At 39.4% G+C, this 22,661-nt stretch overlaps 1 protein-coding gene across 1 annotated transcript in view; it reads right to left on the reverse strand.

The window, feature by feature from the left end:
* The window catches only part of LOC119740078, a 32,126-nt gene extending 14,737 nt beyond the window's left edge, over positions 1–17,389 (reverse strand). Inside the window, exons 1-2 of the mRNA XM_038215284.1 lie at positions 17,385–17,389; positions 15,901–16,041 (exon numbers count right to left, since the gene is read on the reverse strand). Coding sequence (XP_038071212.1) covers positions 15,901–16,041; positions 17,385–17,389 — 146 coding nt within the window. The remainder of the gene's footprint in view (positions 1–15,900; positions 16,042–17,384) is intronic.
* Between the last annotated feature and the right edge of the window lie 5,272 nt (positions 17,390–22,661).

Raw genomic sequence — 22,661 nt, forward strand, 5'->3', positions numbered from 1 at the left:
GTTATTGGAGTTGTGTACAAATCACCAAGTGCCTCATTTAATGCTTTTATGGAACACATCAATGAAATATTGACATGTGTAAACAATGACAATAAAAAGTGTTATATTATGGGCGACTTTAATATTGATATTATGCAGTATGACACAGACAATACTGTACGTGATTTTATGGATAATATACATTCCCAATATACATTCCCAATCGTTTTATTCTACTATAAATAAACCCACAAGGGTAACTGCTAATACTTCGACTGTCATTGACAATATCTTAACGAATGATTTTCTTAATCATCAGTCTGGTATTTTAGTTACAGACATAAGCAATCATTTGCCAATATTTTTAGTTATTGATAAATTAAGAGAGAACCAACAGAATGAACGACAATATAGTAGGCGTGATTTTAGTAGAAATAATATTCAAAATTTTGTTTACGATCTTGATCAAATTGACTGGAGCTTTATAACATTACAGAATAATCTGCATAATATATATGATATCTTCCTTGAACTTGTTCACAAACTTAATGATAAGCATTTTCCCTTGCATGAGGTGAAGCGACGGTATGATACTTGTAAGTCTCCATGGCTAACTGATGGTATTTATAAATCAATAAGGAGGAAAAAACTATCTATATAAAAAAATATCTCAGACATCCTAATTCACAAAACAAAATTATTTATACTGTGTATAAAAATAAATTGAATACTATGAATCGAATTTCAAAGCGAAACTATCTTTATAAGAAATTTGACCAGGAAAAGAGCAATGCAAAAGGAACGTGGAAAATAATTAATTCTTTAATAAATAAGACAAAGAAGAAATCCAACCCTACCTTTGTTGTCAAAGAAGACGGTGTGACAGTAGATAACAACAAGGAAATTGCTGATGCATACAATGAGTACTTTGTTAGTATTGGTACTAAACTCGCAAGTAAGCTGACAACTTGTAATACTACATGTGAATCTTTCCTTGCCAATAAGTGTTCGCACTCTTTTTTTCATGACTCCAGTTACACAAGAGGAAATTGTGAATTCTCTCAGTAAAATCTCCTGTAACAAGGCTCCTGGATTGATGGGTTAAGCCCGTTTGTTATTAACCAGGCACGGTACACCCTTGCTAAACCATTAGCTGACATCTTCAATAAGTCCTTATTCTCAGACAACATACAAAACCATGCATCGAAACAATGACTTGACTTTTTGGCATAGTTTTTGAGCCGCAATTTTATTTCTCCTTGGTCAATGTTTAACTTGATTAAATGGCAGTGAATACCTTGAAAGACTATAACGGAACAATTAAAATGATCTTTTGATTTACTTAAAGGGAAAATACAACATTTGCAAACATCAAAAAATAAAACTACCAAATCATTTTGAAATACCTTGCTGGACTGTTAGTGAATGACAGTGTAAAGCATCCTGTAAAATCATGGCACCTGGTATACTGTCATTTTCAAGAAAAGTGGTATTTTTGTATCAATTTCCATCGCTGATCGGCCGATCTTTTTTTCAACTACTGGCCCCAGTTGACCATCGCACTTGTTTGCAATCGATTACACACCTATGAACGGGTACAAGCCAGCTAGACTGGTTCCCTGACCTTACAATTCCCCAATATATGTAAACTGCTCTGTTTCTTCTTAAATGGAGTCAGGGAACCAGACTAAAGAAAAATGATTGTTTTTCTTGGTTTTTATAGCATTTTCGAACCCAAAACCTCAAAAAAGTCAGTGTAACTATATTTGCTATATATTTCCAACCCCCCAATTCCATCCATTTCTGAAAATTAAAGCAAAAGCAAATGATGTATATTCCCTTTAAAGTTATTTGCCTAAACATTTTGGCACGCTTGCCATAAAACGGGGCACGCTTGCCCCTCCTTGCCATGCTTGGCATCACTGGGCCCAAAACCTTGGCACGCTTGCCAACCATTCACTAGCCCCACCAGAACAAGTGGATGCTAGCCAAAGTGTTTTTTAGTTTTGTCACGTGACTTGAAATTATGCAAAAATTACTTAATAAATTGGAAAAGCACCCCGATTTGGTCCACCGCTCGTTGATACGGTCGGCATGCCCCATCAGTACCAATGGGTGCTTGGCGTACTTTTTTACAAAGACTAAACACAACCTGTTAAATGTTTAACGTCCAAATTCCAAGTCTTACTTCAGAACTAATTACCCAACTTGTTTATTTAGTTTGAATTGAGGCACTGCGGGTCGCTCCCAGGACCTTACTGCCAAACGCGCAACGCGCGCCCCACTGGGACGACTGAGGCAGCACGCATAGAGCCCTACCCCGACGAGTGAATTAAACACGAACAGTGAATTAAACACGAACAGTGAAGGAGTGTATTGCAACGGAATGCAATTACCTGAATTTGTAGTGAAAATGAGTTGCCATTATTACCGCAACAAGATAAAAAATAACAGCGTTGCTGTTGAAACCCCTCAGCCGAAGTTTGTCGAAAAGGGAAAACTGACATTCCAAACTCAAATATCATGTCTAACTGAAATTATCATGCAGAAACCATTAACTCACCACAGTGACCTTGACCTTTTGACCCCAAAACCAATCCCAACTTGCCTACTCTCAAGGGCAACCCCCTACCAAAGTTAGACACCAAAATCTCATTTCTAACTCAAGTTATCACCCGGAAACCATTTACCTTTAACTCAACACGGTGACCTTGACCTTTGACCTTTTGACCCAAAACAAATCCCAACTTGCCTGTACCCAAGGGCATTCCCCTACCTAAGTTAGACACCAAAATCTCAATTCTAACTCAAGTTATCATCCGGAAACCAATTACCTTTAGCTCACCACAGTGACCTTGACCTTTGACCTTTTGACCACAAAACCAATCCCAACTTGCCTACTCCCAAGGGCAACCCCCTACCAAAGTTAGACACCAAAATCTCATTTTTAACTCAAGTTATCATCCAGAAACCATTTACCTTTAACTCACCACGGTGACCTTGACCTTTGACCTTTTGACCTCAAAACCAATTCCAACTTGCCTACTTCCAAGGGCAACCCCCTACCGAAGTTACAATCCCAAACAACATTTCTAACTCAAGTTATCATCCGGAAACTAAGCTGCCCGGACGGACGGATGGACGGACGGACGCCGTAGGCGATGACAATACCCCTCAAGCCTCTCGGCTGAGGGGTAAAAACAGACCACCCATTGCTTGGAAATGCCTTTGTAGCATGCAAAGTATTAGCATGCACATAAAACTTTCAGGAAAATGAACCCTGGCCATTTATTGCAAATACATGTAGTGCAAACTGTTTTGTAGAATGAGTGCAACTTGCGAATATCCTGGGCACACTTGCCACAAACACTTTGGCATGCTTGCTCAAACAAACCCTTGCTTGTAAACATGGTTGTAAAATAAAAGATGCAGCTACATGTATACATTTTGAAGAACAATGGATACCATTGTTGCAATGATTAAGTGCAAACCCTGACCATTGGTTTTAAAGAATCAGTGACTATTGGAAATGTCCTTGGCACACCTGCCACAGAAACTTGGGCATGCTTGCCCAAATAATCAATAGAACACATGGATACCTAAGAATAACTGTCACCATTATGGCAAGAATCGCAGCCTCTGGCCATTGGTTTCAAAGAATCAGTTCAAATGTGAAACATCCTAAGCACACTTACCCCAAAACTTGGGCTTTCTTGCCCAATCAACCCACTGCTTGGTAACATGTACCGTTGTAAAATGCAAAATAAACATACAGATAATACATTGAGAAATAATGTACGCCATCACTGCATAATGACAAGTTCAAACTGCGACCACTGTACTAAAGGACTGAATGACATTTTTAAATGTCCTTGGCACGCTTGCCCCAACAACTTGGGCATGCTTGCCCAAACCATTCATTGCTTGGAAATTCTAAAAGGCAAAGTAAACATACAGATAACAAATTGAGGGAAAGGGTCGAACAACCAACACTCAACAAAAGAGGGGGGCTACGCTTCAACCTTTCACATGCATGGGACCGGGCCATTCAAGGGATTCCAAGCCGTCTCACACGTGACCAGTCCACCGGGTCACCAGTTGCCTGACGAAGTCCGATGGTTTCGGACGCAACGTCGCACAGTTGCAAACATTAAGTAAGTTCCAGTATTTGATTCAATAAAAAAAAATCAATGGATAACATTATTGCAATAATTAAGAGAAAACTCTTGACCATTGGTTTTAAAGAATCAGTTGAAATGGGAAATATCCTTTACACACCCGTCCCAGAAACTTGGGCATGCTTGCCCAAACAATCAATAGAATGCAATAGGCCTGTCTGTTTACGGTTTTGAATGGAACCGGGTACCCTTTCCCGGTCAAGGTCGGGTACCCGGGTACCCATAAAAGCCCCCCCCCCCCCTCCAAAAAAAAAACACCCGGAAGTAAGTGTTTTCATTTATAACGCCAACCCGGAAGTATTAAAGTGCTTTTGTTTCTAAACACCCCATTGTCTTCTATAATGCTTTCTGTGCAGCCGATTTGCAAATGGTCGATTTGTCAGTAAAAAATAGGAATTGCAAATTCAATGTCTATTATATACAGCACCTGAGTTTATGAAATAAAAGAAACGTAAGGTGATTAATAAAGAGTTTAAAGACATCGATGACAAAGTCGGCGAACTTCCAAGAGCTCCCCGCTGTGTATTCTTCAGTGAGTCCCTCCGGCCGTCACCTCAACCCAGGTGGTCCACACTGACTGCAGCGCTGGTTGTAGCATGCATGCAGCGCGCGCATCGTGGTCGGCTTACTCAGCTAGGCATGCGTACGACGACCAATGTGATATGAAAATCGGACTCGTATGAAAATCTGACTCTTTTTCCCTTTTATTGGTTAAACCCTCTCACGTGACCGGCCCCTCTCCTAATTATCTATGCATGAGCATGCGCAATACCACCAATGAGTCCGTATTTCATAAAACCTAAATTCATGCTACACCGGCACGGCAGTCAGTACTAACGGTAAGTGAAAGCACGTGCACAAATGCTATCCATTGCATATTTTTTTTTAACATGTGTTTATTTATTTATTTAGGCCCTATTTATAATTAATAAATTTATTTGATTTGCACCCATGAAGGGAGAAAAATTGTCAAGTTGTAGGCCTTATTATTGTTATTTATTTCTGTAGAAACGGATGAAAAAAGAATAAGTAGTGCTCCGATTAATTTTCCAGCATTTGCCCAGAAAATTACTTGCTTGGTTCCCATAGGTTACAAACTATAGGAAAATGGAACAAAGTCACTGCAGGCAAAACATACGAGGCTCCATCTAAATTTATCTGAGTATCTCCCCCATTATCCCGAATGATTAAATTGTTTATACCAGGTCTGCCCAAATTTGTCCAACATGAGTGACATTGTATTCAACCATCATGACCATGTAACCTTTTTGGATATTTATTTGTTGTCTTCCAACTTCCTAACAATAGTCGGTCCATCATAATTGTAACATTCTATTATCTAGGCCCAACTCAAAGATCAATCCAGCACGATCGATTCATTCTCGCCTACGGTATGCCCAAAAAAATTCACACGCAACTACACAGCAACACTGACAAAAACTGGCACGAAACCAGGGCTATAATTGGAAATATCTCACCTCGAATCCATCCATGATAGCATGTTTGCGCATGATGTCCAAGACTGTATATAACGCAGGAAAAATCCTGGGATCTGGATGTCAAGAACAGCGTTCCTCAGGGGAGAACTGAAGGCCTGCAGACAGACAAGGTTTCATACTGCACGCACGCGTTTCCGCGGCCAAGCATGCCGTGAACCTCAACCGGTACCAGGCGGACTGAAATCTAGTCGGGGGATTCGCCGCCAGTACTCCGCCGGTCATAACGTTGCGTACTTCAGTGTTCCTAGACTGATGACAGAGCATGACTCAAGCACACAAGCTTCACTGATGGACTAATCACGATCTCAAAACCTCACCAAGAGGTTGAACAAATAACTGATGAAGTTCAAGTCAGCTGGAGAAACCCAGACGAAATTTAATGAAGATTCAGCAGACTACAGTCACCTGGCGTGCAGGGGCCACTCAGTGTAGGCCGGGCGAAGCAAACAAAATCGAAATGACGAAAAGATGCAAAAAACTCAAAAGACCACTGCAGCCAGTTGTATAACATATCTCCTGTACCATCCCGGAGACCGTTCACCAAACGATGTTCAATTATGAACGAAACACCCATGGAAATACAAGCGAAAAACGAAATATTCCGGGAGAAATTTATTTTTGATGTAGCGGTCTCAAAAAGCTAAGCCGAATTGGCCTTTCTTGCCCCATATGCACTTAGCGCGTCAATGCGCGCACGTGAACTTATTACATTTGTATCAACTTTAATAGAAAAAGCATCAATCATTATGCCAAGAACATCGTTTTTGGCTTCATGCCATCAAGGGGCGGCTAACTGCAATTAGGCCAATCGATATGTTTACTTTTGTTTACTTTTCCTACACCATAGCAACCATCAGCTGATAAAAGAAAGTGTAGGACTCAACTGTGCGTTTGTGGAGAATAATGTATTTTATCTTTCAGTGATAAAATGAATTATCATCTGGTATTTTCCCTGATGCGTTAAAAGTAGGAAAGGTTATACCGATTCACAAAGGGGGTAATAAACATGATATTGGCAATTTTAGACCTATCTCGGTATAGCCTATGTTCTCAAAGGTTTTTGAGAAGATAGTATATGCTAGATTAATTACATTTATTAATAAATATAACATTCTGTATGAGTCACGGTTTGGCTTTAGAGAAAACCGATCTACTGAGTTAGCAATCTCATATGTTGTGAATAAATTCCAAAAGGCCATAGATGACAAATCATTTTCTATTGGAATATTCTTGGACCTTTCAAAGGCGTTTGATACTGTTAACCATGATATTTTACTTTCTAAGCTGGATCATTACGGTGTACGAGGAATAGCCTTAGACTGGTTTAAAAGTTATCTGTCTAACAGAAAAACAATTTGTATCATTTAATTCAATAATGTCTAAAGAGCAATCAGTTTCTTGCGGAGCACCACAAGGTTCTGTCTTAGGTCCTCTTTTATTTCTTATTTATATAAACGACATATGTAACACATCTGACATTATGTCATTTTCTTTATTTGCAGACGACACAAGTCTAATGTACAGTCATAATAGTGTGGATACAGCTGTTAATATTCTTAATGGTGAACTTGTAAAGATAAGCACTTGGCTGCTAGCAAACAAACTGTGTATTAATGTTCTTAAATCACATTATATTGTATTTTGCCTGAGACAGAAGAAATACACTCAAATGATTCCTTTAGTCATAAATGGCATTAGCCTTGAAAAAGTAAACAAGACTAAATTCCTAGGTGTTATTATTGATGAAAATCTAACATGGAATAACCATGTTGATGACATGGTCAGCAAAATATCTAAAACTATTGGCATAATGAATCGTCTGAGATTTTTCTTACCCCAAAATATCTTAATAACTCTGTATAATTCACTTGTTCTGCCATACTTAAACTATTCCAATATCATCTGGGGTGGGTCGTCAGCGTGTGATAAACTTCTTATCTTACAAAAACGAGCTGTTCGAATAATTTCCAATGCTGGTTATCAAGATCATACCACACCATTATTTGCCAATCTTAAATTATTGCAATTCAATGATCTTTATTGTCTCAATCTTGGTAAATTCATGTACAAATATATGAATAATTTGCTCCCTTTGTGTTTCAGCTCATGTTTTACTTTAACTTCAAATGTTCATTGTTATAAAACCAGGAGTATCGCGAAGAAAAATCTTCATGTTGGCTTCAATAGAACGACAGTGTTCAAAAATGGAATAGTTCAACGTGGCACGAGTTTTTGGAATAGTCTAAGTATCCCTCTTAAAACGTCTTTAACTCTATCTACATTTATCAAAAAATTTAAAACACAACTTCTAACATATTATTCGTAGTCTGTTAATACTTTGTAAACATACACCAATAGCTTAATGATACTCCTGTTTGTCTGTTTGTCTGTCATTGTCCTTAGTTCGTATTTAATTGTCCATCAGTCTGTAAGTGTCCAACGGGTCAGGGAACAAAAGCGATCGCTTCACCCTATCCCCGTGTTATGTGGATTATGTATATATTTTCATTATGTTAATAATGGTGTTGTGTAAAATTACTGCGTATTATATTTTGTATGCTTAAATGTTAACATTACGATTAAATGTTTGTAGTGTCATAACAACGTTGAAATAAATGTTCAGTATGAAAGCTTCGCCAAACATTTTTCTGTGTATGGGTCGATAGGTGAGGGTTAAAAGGTCATGCAGCAGCGCAGGCTTGTTGAGTATCCAGCTATTTTGGTAGTTTCGGTGAAAAATGAGGAAATATTGTATTCTATGTGTTTTATTATTGATAACCAAATTACGTAACTTGTAACTCTTTTATTTAAAGGCAAATTTTTATCATTTTTCCACGATATAGTTGGGAACTTGTACATATTCATTGAGTGGAATTCCCGGATGTAAGACTGTCTCTGCTAGGAGTTATTCATTCATAAATTTCACTATGCAAATTTTGAAAATACGTCACGTATTTATAAACATAAATGAAAGGGCGCCCTCTGTTGGTTTGTGCAATTCACATTGAGTTTGTACACGATTAATACGTAGCGGCGGGTCGTGTCTGTCATAACCATGCCTTGGGCATAATGTCAACACAGATAGGGAATATAATAATAATAATAATAACGGAAATTTATACCGCGCCATTATCCGCCATAAATGACGCTCATGGCGCAAACAAAAATTACATCAAATCAGAAATAACAAAACAATTAAATTTAACTAAACAAGAATATTCTGAGTGGTCTGAAACAAATAGGTCTTTAGAGCAACTTTAAATTCAGAAAGCGATGAGATATTGCGAATGGCGAGGGGTAGTTTGTTCCAAAGATGAGGACCCGCGTAAGAAAATGATCGATCACCCCAAGATTTGTGAGTGTGAGGGACAACCAGCAAAGAAGCATCAGAAGATCTCAATCGCCTGGATGGATTATATGGAGTTAAAAGGTCTATGTTGTATTCAGGAGCTGAATCATGGCGAGCAGATTAGGCTAATTCAGCCTATGGAACCGGCGGTTTGCTAAAATTGGTTTTATGGAGGGGCCATTTATTGCTAATATAGCAGCACAACTACAGAAATGGGATTTCATGGCTCTGTTATAAGGATTTCTATCCGCGAATTATGAGAGCAAAGTGTCACCTGTCACACTCGCAACTTATGATCATCAGATAGACGCTTAAACCCTATTAAACATAACTCACTCCATTAAACCCCAACAGCATGTTTTGTTAGAATGTGTCAGGATGGGAACAGTATCCCTAAAAGGACAGCATTTTATATTGGATTGGCACACCTCCAGAATCAATGTCAGCAACGCAGTTTCACATATTTTGGTGTTGGAATTTTGCCAGGATGGGTGTGGTCCCTCATGCCAGGGAGATAGTTAGGGCAGCATTCACTCAGATCATTGCTAAGAAAGAAAAGGTATACTGGTATATGAAAATGTCTGAGTGTTTCCATGACAATCATGTACCCTTGAACAATCAGCCACCCGTAGATAAAAAGTATGGATTGTTAATAGTCCCCAAAAGAGGGAGACCAGGCGCGTTTCTAGAGCCAATATTTTTGGGGGGGAGGGCTAGCAGGGCGGATCCAGAATTTTTTTCAGGGAGGAGTGCTAAAATGTAGATCGGTTATTTTCTCCAGACACTTGGGCCTTCGAAAATCAATAAGTGTGGGGAGGGGGGTATTTTCTCCAGACACTTGGGCCTAGGACACTTGGGCCTTCGAAAATCAATAAGTGGGGGGGGGGGGGGGGTGGGGGGGGGGTGGCTTGTGCCATATTTTCAATGGGGAGCGCCAATAAAATCTTACATTCAGGCACACTATATTAACTACAAATGCACTCTTCTCACGACTATTTCTTTAGGGGGAAACTTTTGGGGGGGGCTAGACAAAAATTTTGGGGGGGGGGGCCTAGGGGGGAGCTGAGAGATCTTTTCAATACTATACCACAGTTTGTTTCTATTTTCTGGACTTTTGACATCCAATTATACTAGTCCTGAAATTTAACAAGTACTATAAGGCCAAAAAAAAATAATAATAATCGGTCTCTGGTCCGACCGAAGTTATGGAATTGATGCGGCGACGCGTTTTGTGTGTGTGTGTGTGTGTGTTTTTTTTCAAGCGTGAATTGTACAGACAAGGTGGGTATTATTTTGCATTTTTGTGTCCTCATTATACATTGGTGTCTTCCATAATTTGCCTTGGTGCCCTTTATCATTTGCCTTGGTGCAATTTCCCCATTCCTTGGTGCTCCTTGGTACAACAATTTGAGGAGGTGCGGCAATAGAGGGCGCTGTTGTAGCTTCCGTGTTAATTTGAAGAAAAAAAAGGTTTGGCCTTATGTTCAGTACTTACAACAATACATAAGAGTTTAGGCCTATCCAAGAACTTCCAGTGGCATAGGATCTGTCATTCGAAAGAAGATAAAGTAAGGGATACCTTCAATAAAGACTTCGCGAACTGTTCGCGGTTTGGGAATATCTGTCCAATGCTAAGAGCAAAGCAGTTCGCGAACTTCGCGGAGATACTCATCCATCCGTGTTCAAGTTAATGACTTAGTCTCGAAACCTGCGCCTTAGTTATGTTAATGTTCGTACTAAATAATTCACAGCACTTGGACATCTTATTATAATAACGCGAAGTCAGCGCACATGCGTGCCCAAATATTGAGAGATTAATGTTCGCGAGCGTGAGCGGCGAAAGGTTTTGATAAGTGGCATGTGAAATATTGATGTTTTTTTTTCAATGCAGAAGTTAATCAAAAACATTAACGGATATTGGGACAACTTCCTAGTTCCTAATATTTGTCAGTGAAATATAGCGCAAGCACTAGCCTGTTGAAAATTTAGTTGAAGGAAACACGATTGCAGGGAAAAACTAAATGTAAAAACACGAATTAAAAAATGATTAAGCATTCACACCGAATGCTGAAGGCGACGTAGAAAAAAAGATTCTCTTCAGTTCAATATAATACTGTGATTAGTTTTTGACGATGATATAAATTATGCTGGAACTTAAAATCTCGTATTATGCTAATAATACGAGATCGCTGGTTCAAAATATTGAGTGCAGGGAAGCCATGCAGTCCAGATCACTGGAACTTCCATCCAGAAGCTGATCCAACCAGACGGCGCGCAGGTACAGTCTGAAAAAAGGTGGAACAAATATGGGCCAACCGGGCAGGCTGTGCTTGATGAAATTGCGGAGAGACTCAGAGAGTGATGAGTTATTTTTTTGCTGGCTTCAATGTTCATGTATCATATCAATTATCATACAATATAAGGCAATCGTGTATATTGTAATAATTATACTTTAGGACACCCCTTATATTTTATTTCCCTTCATAAATAACATGCCCTATTCTCACAAAATTAAGCCAGCTGATATTCAAAATTATCTTGGCAAACTATGACGATATACATGTATAGCCAAACGTTTAGGTCCTAAAACAAACATAATATTAATAGGAGTCTACTCGTTCTCATAATGAAATGGAGTCCTTAATACACACTAATTTAAGCTTTATTTCCTAATAAGTGTACAGGAACAATTAAGCATATTAGAAATGCACAGACCCTAATGGAGATATTTGATGAGAAGAAAATTGTAATATGCATGTATTTATAATTTATATTCAAAACCGTCCCCAGCACTACACATTGCAGTTCTAAACTGTCCAAGTTTAAATGTTAAATGCCTCGTTTTGTGATATTGTGTGGGCAATTTCACCATCATGTATTTTGTAATCAGTGTATTCAAGATTAAATTGTTTGCATTTTTTAACGACAGGTGTTTAATAGTGTTAAATACGCCAATCAGGTCCATCAGAATGCAAATCATAGATCCCCAATTATCCTTCTGTAGAAAAAGTGTAGCATACAAGCCGTAACATTTAAAGCAGTCTCGTAGTTTCCAAAATGACCCAGACAGCATGACATAATAATAAATAAACAATTTCCGGAAAAAATTAATACAAGAATAAAAAAAATGAGCACCGGTTTTTAGGTTTAGTTAAATTACAATTTCCCTATCCAAAGGCAAATACAGGCCGATCTATTACTGTTGAATTTTTTTTCATATAAAATGCTTAGGTGAATAATAGTCAAAGGAGTGGAAATACGCAACAGAGTAGAGCTGAATGGGTCTCCATGGGTCTCGCGAAGCACTGTGCCTTTAAACACCAGCATTCTCTGATTTTAACTTCTCCAACTGCACATTCTCAGTCTGTTCTAGACATGGACTGCAGCATTGATGAAAGTTGGCTGATTTACGACATAAACAAAATGCATAATTAGCCATTTTAACAAAACTAATTAATGAGCAGGCGAAATCCATCCCCCCCCCCCCCCCCACAATTTGAAAATGTCGAACGGAAGAACACTTGGTTATTTCAGTGTCATCAAATCACCCGAACACAGTGAAGGAAAGAAAAAAAGATGAATCACAATAATACACATTAATAACAAATACTTCACAATTTCATGGCAAGTAGAATCCATATTGCAACATATTGAAGCAGGGATCACGACGGCAGCACAGCTGAGCATGTGGTTCGTGAGCCCAACAGCCTGCACAGTCAACAGCCGCCGGCAACTCCAAAAGATGCCTAGCGCGAAAAGGGTATGGCTGGTTTGGCTTCTTGCCAAAACAAGAGCATGGGAACTTGCCTAGCACAAGACAGACAGGTAGATCGTCATGATGACGAAATGTCACCACCAATGCGATGAGCTGCACAAACATTCCCGCTAAACTGGAGTTAACTGATAGGCAATAAGACCCGCCCAAACATCCCATATATAGGTTGACTAGTGCAAGGCATAACCATAATAACATTATTGTCAAGGATATCTAATGACGTGTGTCGGCTTCGTAAATATTCATGATACAGTTTCTAAACTGCATGGTGGATGTATGTTTTGAAGAAACGGGAAATGATTTATTCCATCCTAATTGGACGCTTTTTGATATCCCTCTAAAGTAATGGTTGATGTTTTAATTGCTTTTGCGGTCATTACGCATAAAAGTGAATTATTGTTAAGCTCCAATATTTGGTTTGGGTGCATTAAAATAAAATTTATATTGATACCTCCTTCTAAAGTGAATTTGTTTTGTATTGCTAAAAAAAATGTATTTCAAAAAAGACGGAAGTAGGCCTATTTATTTTCGAGGTGAAACTCTGAGCTTGAAGTTGTATTATCATGATTATTGATAAACATATTAGACCTGATGTACATTTCTTCACTAATTCTACATTACAAAGGAAAAATTGAAAAGACTACGAAGTTGATTTCCACTTGTCAACATTTAACAAACGATGTGTCGGAAATTTGCCACCTATCAAAAAAAAATATCAGGAAAATATTCGAGAACACAGCGCCTTGCTCCTGGTTTAATAACAAATACTGCCGACGCAACAAAGCCTGAATATTACCGAAGCACTGACCTGTAGCTGGTTACGCGAACTCCGCGTACGATAGGTTCGCGCACTTCGCGAGCTCAGCAGCTGTAGCATATTAGCATAGCTTTAGCATAACAAAGGCGCATTGTCATGCGATACAAATGAACCTGCAGAGCTCGATGTTTACTCGTAACTTGGGATCAAAATTAGTTCGCGAACTTCACTGACCTCGCAAACAGTCACTATTGAAGCCTGCCCTAAAATGCCCTAAAACAGCTGCTTGAAAAAACACAACGGAACTTTATTTTTTGTTAAAATAAATAAAAAGCCAATCCGACACAAGTCCCTGTTGTCATCTTTCTCTTGTAGCCTAGCCTTGGTCAAGGCGTTCTTCATGATTCGTCTGTACGCAGGAAATGATTGGCGGCATATTCTCACTATGCAGTGCATGAAAAATACAGCGCGAACAGCAACCTTATGCGGCCACTATGCAAATCAGTTGGATCCAGACGAACGCCTTGGTCCAATCATCTGCGAAAGCTTACGTTTTTCTTTATTTATGCTAGATTTCCAGTGCACGACCTCATATGCGCATACAGATACGGTAAGTATGGGCGGGGTAATATGTCGAGTGTCCAATCAAACCTTGGTGAATCCCGATGTCCCGAAGATGAAAGCGGTGACTTATCAACACAGTAAATTCAATCATCCGTGCGCTAATATTGCCCTTTCGTTGCAAGCTAAATAGCATTCCTAGCGCCATCAACAAATAAGGAAGGCCAAGTTTGGCTTTTTTTCAATTCGGTTCAGCGGTTCGGCTGCAGCACTACCTAAAACTAACACAAAAATCATCTGGAACAAGAATTGAAAAGACCCGGAACACAAATAGCATCCCCGTCCTAAATCAGAACAACACAGATAAGGTTGAAGCTCTTGCCAACAGCTTTACTAAAGTTAACAGTACAAACAATTACTGACCCTCTTTTATTCCATAAAAAAAGATACTGAAAAAGAATTCTCCATCAATGATAACAAAGGCAGTGTCATTAACAAGCCATTTAATATGGTAGAATTAAACCATGCAAACGACACCTCCAAGTGTACCACCGCTGGGAAGGACGGCATTAATAATGCTGTAATTAAACACCTCCCCATGATTACTTGCTGATCATCTTTAACAGAATCTGGCAAACATCTCAAAGCCCCAAACAATGGAAAGAAGCCATTTTCATCCCACTCTTCTTAAACCAGGGAAAGAGTCCACCAATCCCCTGTCCTATAGACCAATTGCCTTGACCTCTACTTTCTGCAAACTTATGGAATGTACATTGTATGGTCAACTCCAGACTCCTTTGGTACTTAGAAACACATACATGTAATCTGTTATCCAATTGCCAGAGGAAAAGGAAGAAGTACTAAAGACCGTATTCTCAATCTGGAGCCATATTCATGAAACCTTACTAACTTAGCAGCCAACTAGGCCTTAGTAGGATACTAAAATGTCTAGCAGTCTACTATGTAGTTGACAAATAAATTGTGATTCACGAAACCTTAATATGAACCTTGCTAACTAGTTACATAAAATACTGCAAGTGAGACTTGCGCAATCCCCCTGGCATGCTGGCAGTTTTTTGTTGTTATCAAGTCAGTGTCCCTAACAAATGGAAGATTTCTATTGTTTTAGCAATAGTGACCTTGAACTTTGACCTGTCTGCCCCAAAATCAATAGGCTTCTTGATAAGACTATCAAGAGCAACCCACAAACCAAATTTGAAGTTCCTCTGTAATGCATTTCTCAAGCATTCGTGCTGAAAATATTTCTAGTTTTAAAAATGATGACCTTGACCTTTGACCTCTCCGTCCCAAAAGCAATAGGCTTCTTAAGACTACAAAGAACAACCCATAAACCAAATTTAAATTTCCTTAGTAAAGTATTTCTCAAGTTACCACGCTGACAAGATTTCTATTGTTTTAGCAATATAGTGACCTTGACCTTTGACCTGTCGGCCCCAAAATCAACAGGGTTCTTAAAACTATCAAGAACAATCCACAAACCAAATTTCAAGTTCCTTAGTGAAGCATTTCTCAAGTTATCGTGCTGACAAGAGTTAACCTAACCAAATCATAACACACACACACACATGTTTTACTATACGCCTGAGGACAACCTATTGTGTTTCCCTTTGTCCCTCTAATATAACACTTTCCCATAGAATAAGCACAAAACCGTACGATCGAGGACCGATTTTAACAATAGGCACCCGTCGTCCGAGGATCAAAGGCCCCTTTGTGCTCCTGTTGTTGTCTGTTCTCGAGCGTAATACAATACAAGAGCGCCCATGTTTGTATGTTCTTACCTTGGAAGAGATGTTTCTTTTAAAGCTGCAGGTTGAACATACAAGAAGTTGTCATCACTATCGTCATCTTCATCTTGAGATGCCATATCGCTTAGAGCAGCTAAACTGCCATCCATCATGTTGTTGTACAGGGTAAAGTTTCTGGAAAACGTAAAAACATAAAAACAACACAATCACACTTGATACAATGTCTCGTCTTCACACACATGACACACCAAACTAAATTTGGGTCAGTCAAAAGTAAAGTTGCACATTGACCTCTGCTATTTTGTAGTAAAACATGAAAAGACTACCATAATTTTCAGAATATAGGCCGCGCGGAGTATAACGTCGCGTCAGTGTAACAAGGTCGTATCTCGATTCTGCAACAAAGTCGTATCTCGCGTGAATAAGCTCCGTGCAACAAGGTTGTATCTCAACGTCCATTGACTTTGCATGTACATCCGAGTTATCTTGAGCGAGATAAAACCTTTTGACATTCTAAAACTCGCGTTTTGCATTTATGTCATTTTACGACCTTGTTGTACTGACGCGATGGTAAGCCGCAGCATGCAAAATCTGCAAATTAAAATTTGCAGTGCATGTTTGGGTCAAGATCCAATGGCGTGACGCTACGCAAATGAGGACTCTTTCATTCCGGTAAAATGGCATGCACGGGGAGTTCTTCTCAATACGTAAGGGACATGTTTGCAGATCTGGCGACGTTTTAACGACCAAAAAAGTCTATAAGCCGCAGTACACATCTTCATGGGCAAAATCAAGGTATAAGCTGCGGCTTAAAACTGAAAATTACGGTAAATTAGTGCTGCAGCTGAACCACTGAACCAAATTAAAATTCGGCAAACATTGCATTTACGGAACCGGACTGGACCAAACCAAACTAAATTGTTCAGTTTGGATGTCTGGAAACAAGATTTTCAGCGTCGCATATTTTTATTTGTACAATCGAAGTTATCAAAATATGCACCACAAAATTAATAAATTTTCATTATAATAAGGCAACTCAATCAGGGGCTGAGCGCGCGATCACAATAGATCACAGACCAAGCAGCCACAGAGCAAAGTGCAAGTGCCACCAGTGCTACTCAAACATTATGAATTCTTCCCAAATGTATGTGAACCTAACCAACACCATTTGTATTTTCAATTCCCACTGAAGCCTACAGCGGCGGATCACGCAGTTCCAGGACTGTTTTGGGGTAGACGTGTGAACGTGGCATGTAAACAAAGCCATGTTCTGTTGTCATTTTGAACCTTTTGAGTACTTAGAAATCATTGAGTGCCTTTTGCGCATTCAGGATGTTTTATTTCAAAGAAATTTGCCAAAACTAAAGACCCATACAAATGTATAGAAATACGATTTTAACGTTAACTGGACAAGTACCCAGTGTCATGTGAAGCACACGATTATGGTTGTCGCTTGGACAGATTGACGGCTTGATACTGATGTACAACTTATGAATACTTGGGCCCTTCAATCTTACATCATTACGGCGCATTTAAAGCTTTTGTACTTGTTTTCTTTTGTTCAGTGCTATTAAATACATTTTGCTTGTAATAGGAAGTTCGGAAATTACCTAAAAATCCACCACTCCCTGGTAAAAAAAAAAGTGGGGGGGGGATATAAATATACCCCCCCCAGCATGTGTTTATTGAACACAGTTTCTTTTGCTGTCCGTCTGTTGTGTTTGCTAAATCAGTCTGCTACTTGCACCCAATATTTGCACAAATATATACACTTCCAAAATCAGTTCAGTGATAATACTTTCAGTGATAATATTACTGTAGCAGGAGCCTCGAGCTCTTGTCCTCCAAGTCGAGCAAAACGCAAGAAAAGGGGACACACAACACACAGGATTTGAAACACAAAAGAGCTCCTATTTATTTAGCTCAAACAGACAACTTGAGCTAATTTGTTATAGATTGGGGAATAGCGTTCTGCTGCCTTACAAAAAAACACCATATTGATAAAAATAAAAGAAAGGGGTAAACAGATCCTGGAATCATGTGCTTACGAAACTACTGATCGGAAAAAACGAACAAATTTCAAATGTCCTGCACTGCAAATTTGTCAACCATCTCCCACAATACACTGGGAAAGATGAACTCTCCTTGGCAAACTCTTGGTGGCGCACTGCTTAGTGAATAGCCCAAATTCCCACTGAAGCCTACAGGGGCGCGCATAAGGCAGTTTGAAGACTGTTTTGGGGGGTTAAATCTGATGATTTTGATAGGGGGTACGAGTGAAAAATGGTAAAAAAAAAACATTGTTGGTAAAAGCGATGTGCTATTACTAGATCCTAGGACTCTACTATCGCCTGACCATGTCCAAATGTTTTTAAAAAGGTGATTTGTAGAGTCCTAGGTACTTGGACTACTCATTATCATAATCTATGCATTGTGCTCGGTAACGGAATTGAGCTCGGGACCATTGAATGAACGCTGGGCACGACCACATTGCATCGTTCAAACTAGTCGGAAGTTTAACGTGTCCACGATTGCGAGGGGAGCTCTCGGAATTGAAAGGGAAATTTCACTTTCATCTGGATCGTAAGTAAACTTAAGTACCTCGATCTTAATCATCGATCTCTAGTTGAACCTCAGGTGGGGTATCTAGTAATTTGGAGGCCGTTTATGGGTGAATCTGGAGTTTTTGTTGGGCCATGTTAAGTCCGAGTAACTAGAACTCTACGAATTGCCTTTTTTTAACATTTGGGCATGGTCGGGCGATAGTGGAGTCCAAGGATCATAAAGTACATCACGTTTACCAATTGCACTCATACCCCCAATCAAAATCCTCAGATTTCACCCCCAAAACAACCCTCAAAATGGCCTGATGAAACAACCCTCAAAATGGCCTGATGTGCCCCTGTAGGCTCCAGTGGGAATTGAAAATACAAATGGTGGTGGTTAGGTTCACATACATGTACCTTTGGGAAGAAAAGAAATTTCACCGTCAATTTGGGAAACATCCTCGTCACACCCGCCGTGTCTGAGGCTGCAATTTTGATTCAGGAAAATTGACTTGTGAATGGCTTTTGGCTACACAGTTTCCTGGCTAGCATCATACAGACCAATCACAGGGCACTTTGATTGGTCGCAGTGGAGACGCTCAATGAAGACGACATGTGTTTGGCCCATTAAGGTGACCAATCCACGTGACCAATGGAAGTGCCCTGTGATTGGTCTTTCTGATGCTAGCTGCGAGCTAGTCTGGTTTCCTGTTCCCATTGTCCTTCTAACTCCAATATTTTTAGGGGGCCCGGGAAACAGTCTAGCCAGGACCCATGCACAAGGCAATTTTTCCTATATTCAAAATTGCAGACAGCGCGTGCAACGAGGATGTTTCCCGAATGAATTGGAGGTGAAACTTCTCTTTTCTTTCCTAAGGTATGTGAACCTAACCACCTTCAATTTGTATTTTCAATTCCACTGAAGCCTACAGGGGCGCATCAGGCAGTTTGAGGACTGTTTTGGGGGTGAAATCTGAGGATTGTGATTGGGGGTACGAGTGCAAATGGTGAAAAAAAAAAGATTATTGGTAAAATGTGATGTAATATTAGATCCTAGGACTCTACTATTGCCCGACCATGTCCAAATGTTAAAAAAGGCGATAAGTTGGGTTCCAAGTTACTCCGACTAAGTTACAAGTATTGGTGGGTCGAAATCCCCTTAAATGTCAAACAACAAAGTGAAATTAGCTCTAGTGGGGTCTTATTTGCTCAAAACGATGGATAAGAAGATCAGGCCAACTTGACTCACTCTTGAGCCAGCAAATTTCTCCAAAATTGTCAATGGGCAAAAAGAAAAGGTCCTCAGTATTTCAACAACGAAGTTTGAAGACTCAATTTAAATTTAAAGGAGATTTGTCTTCAATATTTGGCAGTGGCTTGCACAAGAGAGGGAAGTCAAGTGATTTCAAAATGAGGCTAAAGACTAGCCTTCTACATGTCCATCCATGGACCAACTGTTTGACAAGACTGACTTCTTCATTCTTTGTCATTAGTCTGGTGCCTGACTATGAAGAAATGTGTAGAAATATTGACCTAGTACCCGACATCCTAGATATTTCTTTTGGCACAGTGATCTGATAGTTGATTGATGCAGTATGAAGAGTTGTTGGACTGGTTGTTTCAGGTGCCAAGCGGATCCAGGGGGGGGGGGCAAAGGGGGCCATGGCGCCGGCCCAAAAAAAAAACGAAACCAATTTTTTTTATTTTTTTTTTATGTGACATCGCAATAAAGGCAGGCAATGAGTACACCACCATCTTTTCCTCAAAAAACATTGTTAAAGTGGTCAGAAATTGCCTCAGATCGCACCACAGAGCATCTAGAATCCAAAAAATTTTCGGGGCCCTTAAGCGAACCCCGTATCCCACACCGTAATTTTTTTGACCCACTTTTTGGGGGACCAAAATTTTTGTTGGCCCCCCCCCCCCCAAAAAAAATTGTGTTCTGGATCCGCCCTTGTCAGGTACCAGTCTATTTTCTTGTATAGCGTGTTTTTTATACCTTAAGTTTTAGGACTCTCATACACAGTATTGAGAGTCCACAATTTTCAGACTAATATCATTAGAACACGAAACAGTAATTGATTAAGCATGTAAAGCGCGACTTGCTTTTCTTTGATAGTGACGTCACACACACGCTCCATCGATCAGCACTGAAATGGATGGTACAACTGGGCAGACACATAAATTGTGAGCGGTAAGTTTATCTGAATATTTTGTTCTGTTTTCAAAATTACCAGTTGTTTGGAATAATTGAAGGGGTCTTATGGAATGTCATGAACATGTGGATCTATACAGGGTACAGTTGATTTTCCGGTTCCGCAAACGGAAATGGTTTATGGCGTCCAGCAACACAAAAACTTATTTTGATGGAAAAGTACTCATCCAGAAATATCCGTAATTTGTCCAGTTTCTTCAGAGACTTAATAGTTTGGGGCAGTTCTTGAAATAAAAATGCTACCGAGCTTTTTTCAGAGGTTGGTAGTTTGCCAAGTCTCGCCAAAAAAATGCCGGTTTTGCAAATAGCACACTCTTAATGGCAAGGTTTGTTTTTCCGACATCAGCTGTGTGCGCGCATCCACTGCTTTACGTTATTGGTTTGATTTTCAGGACAGGGGTCGGAGAATTCCTGTACATAGCCATCTCGGTTTTTATTTGGCATGCTTGAGTGGGCTACTTTTCCAGTCAGACATCAGTGTAAGCATAGTTAAAGGGAATATACATCATTTGCTTTTGCTGTAATTTTCAGAAATGGATGGAATTGGGGGGTTGGACATATATAGCAAATATAGTTACACTGACTTTTTTGAGGTTTTGGGTTCAAAAATGCTTTACAAACCAAGAAAAACCATCATTTTCCTGTAGTCTGGTTTCCTGACTCCATTTAAGAAGAAACAGAGCAGTTTACATACATTGGGGGAATTGTAAGGTCATGGAACCAGTCTAGCTGGCTTGTACCCGTTCATAGGTGTGTAATCGATTGCAAACAAGTGTGATGGTCAATTGGGGCCAGTATTTGAAAAAAAAGCCAGTTTTTTTCCAACGCTGGTCGGCCGATCAGCGTTGGAAATTGATACAAAAATACCACTTTTCTTGAAAATGACAGTGTACCAGGTGCCATGATTTTACAGGATGCTTTTACACTGTCATTCACTAACAGTCCAGCAAGGTATTTCAAAATGATTCGGGAGTTTTATTTTTGATGTTTGCAAATGTTGTATTTTCCCTTTAACTAAATGCTTGTTTATCTTCAAAGTCTGGTTGATCATGTTTATGGAGTGAATTACGATCGAGTGCCGCATGTGTAGGCCTATAGTTGAACTTAAAACATGATTTGCCGCAACTTGTCACCAACTACACATGCATTTTTTTCAAGATCCATGAAAGATCATTTCTAATCTTATGCGACTCAATGGATTGACTGAGTGAAACAGCGACAATTTTTTTTCTGGAAGAATTCTTTAAAAGTACTTAACTTTGACACTTTAATTAAGGAAATCATTTTGTGAACTGATTCTTTGACCATCACCCTTTATTTAACAGCCTTTATGACCTTTTCACCAACTGCTGCACTTTTGACATCAACCAAACTGATGAAGAGAGATGCACCGACAAACATATGTACTGTACACTATAGATTAAAGAGGTTGTGGAATGCTCGAAGATATTTCCGTCATTTTTTGGGTATATGTAGCCTAAGGTGTGATGAAATAAAAACGACTATTGTTTCTGTCATGAAATGAGTACAAAGGGTACTTTTGAGAGCTATTTTTTAGGTCCTGTTTGGACCCGAACGTGCAATTTTTGTAAAAGTCGTCGTTGCGGGCAGCAAACAAAACACAGTAAATCGTGACGTAATAAACAGGACTCGTTTATGCTACTCTGCATCGGGAGTCCTGTTTATTACGTCACAATTTACTGTGTTTTGTTTGCTGCCCGCAACGACGACTTTTACACAAATTGTCCGTTCGGGTCGAACAAAATGGTGTGTATCATATATCAAATTTACCATATATATCAAATTTACCATATTTAGTTAGTCCACATTTTGTCCGCAATCATTTACACATCTGAGAACAAGTGCAAGACGCTACTGCACTGGCTCCTTTACCTTACAATTCCCCTATGTCTATAAAGTGCTCTGTTTCATCTGAACAGGGGTCAGGGAACCAGACTACAAGAACAGCATTTTTTTTGGGGGGGGGCAGCATCATAGGTAAATGTTCCTATTATAACATCAGCTGCACCAAA

The sequence above is a fragment of the Patiria miniata genome, unplaced genomic scaffold (genome assembly GCF_015706575.1).
Source record: "Patiria miniata isolate m_02_andy unplaced genomic scaffold, ASM1570657v1 HiC_scaffold_10, whole genome shotgun sequence".
NCBI classification, from domain to species: domain Eukaryota; kingdom Metazoa; phylum Echinodermata; class Asteroidea; order Valvatida; family Asterinidae; genus Patiria; species Patiria miniata.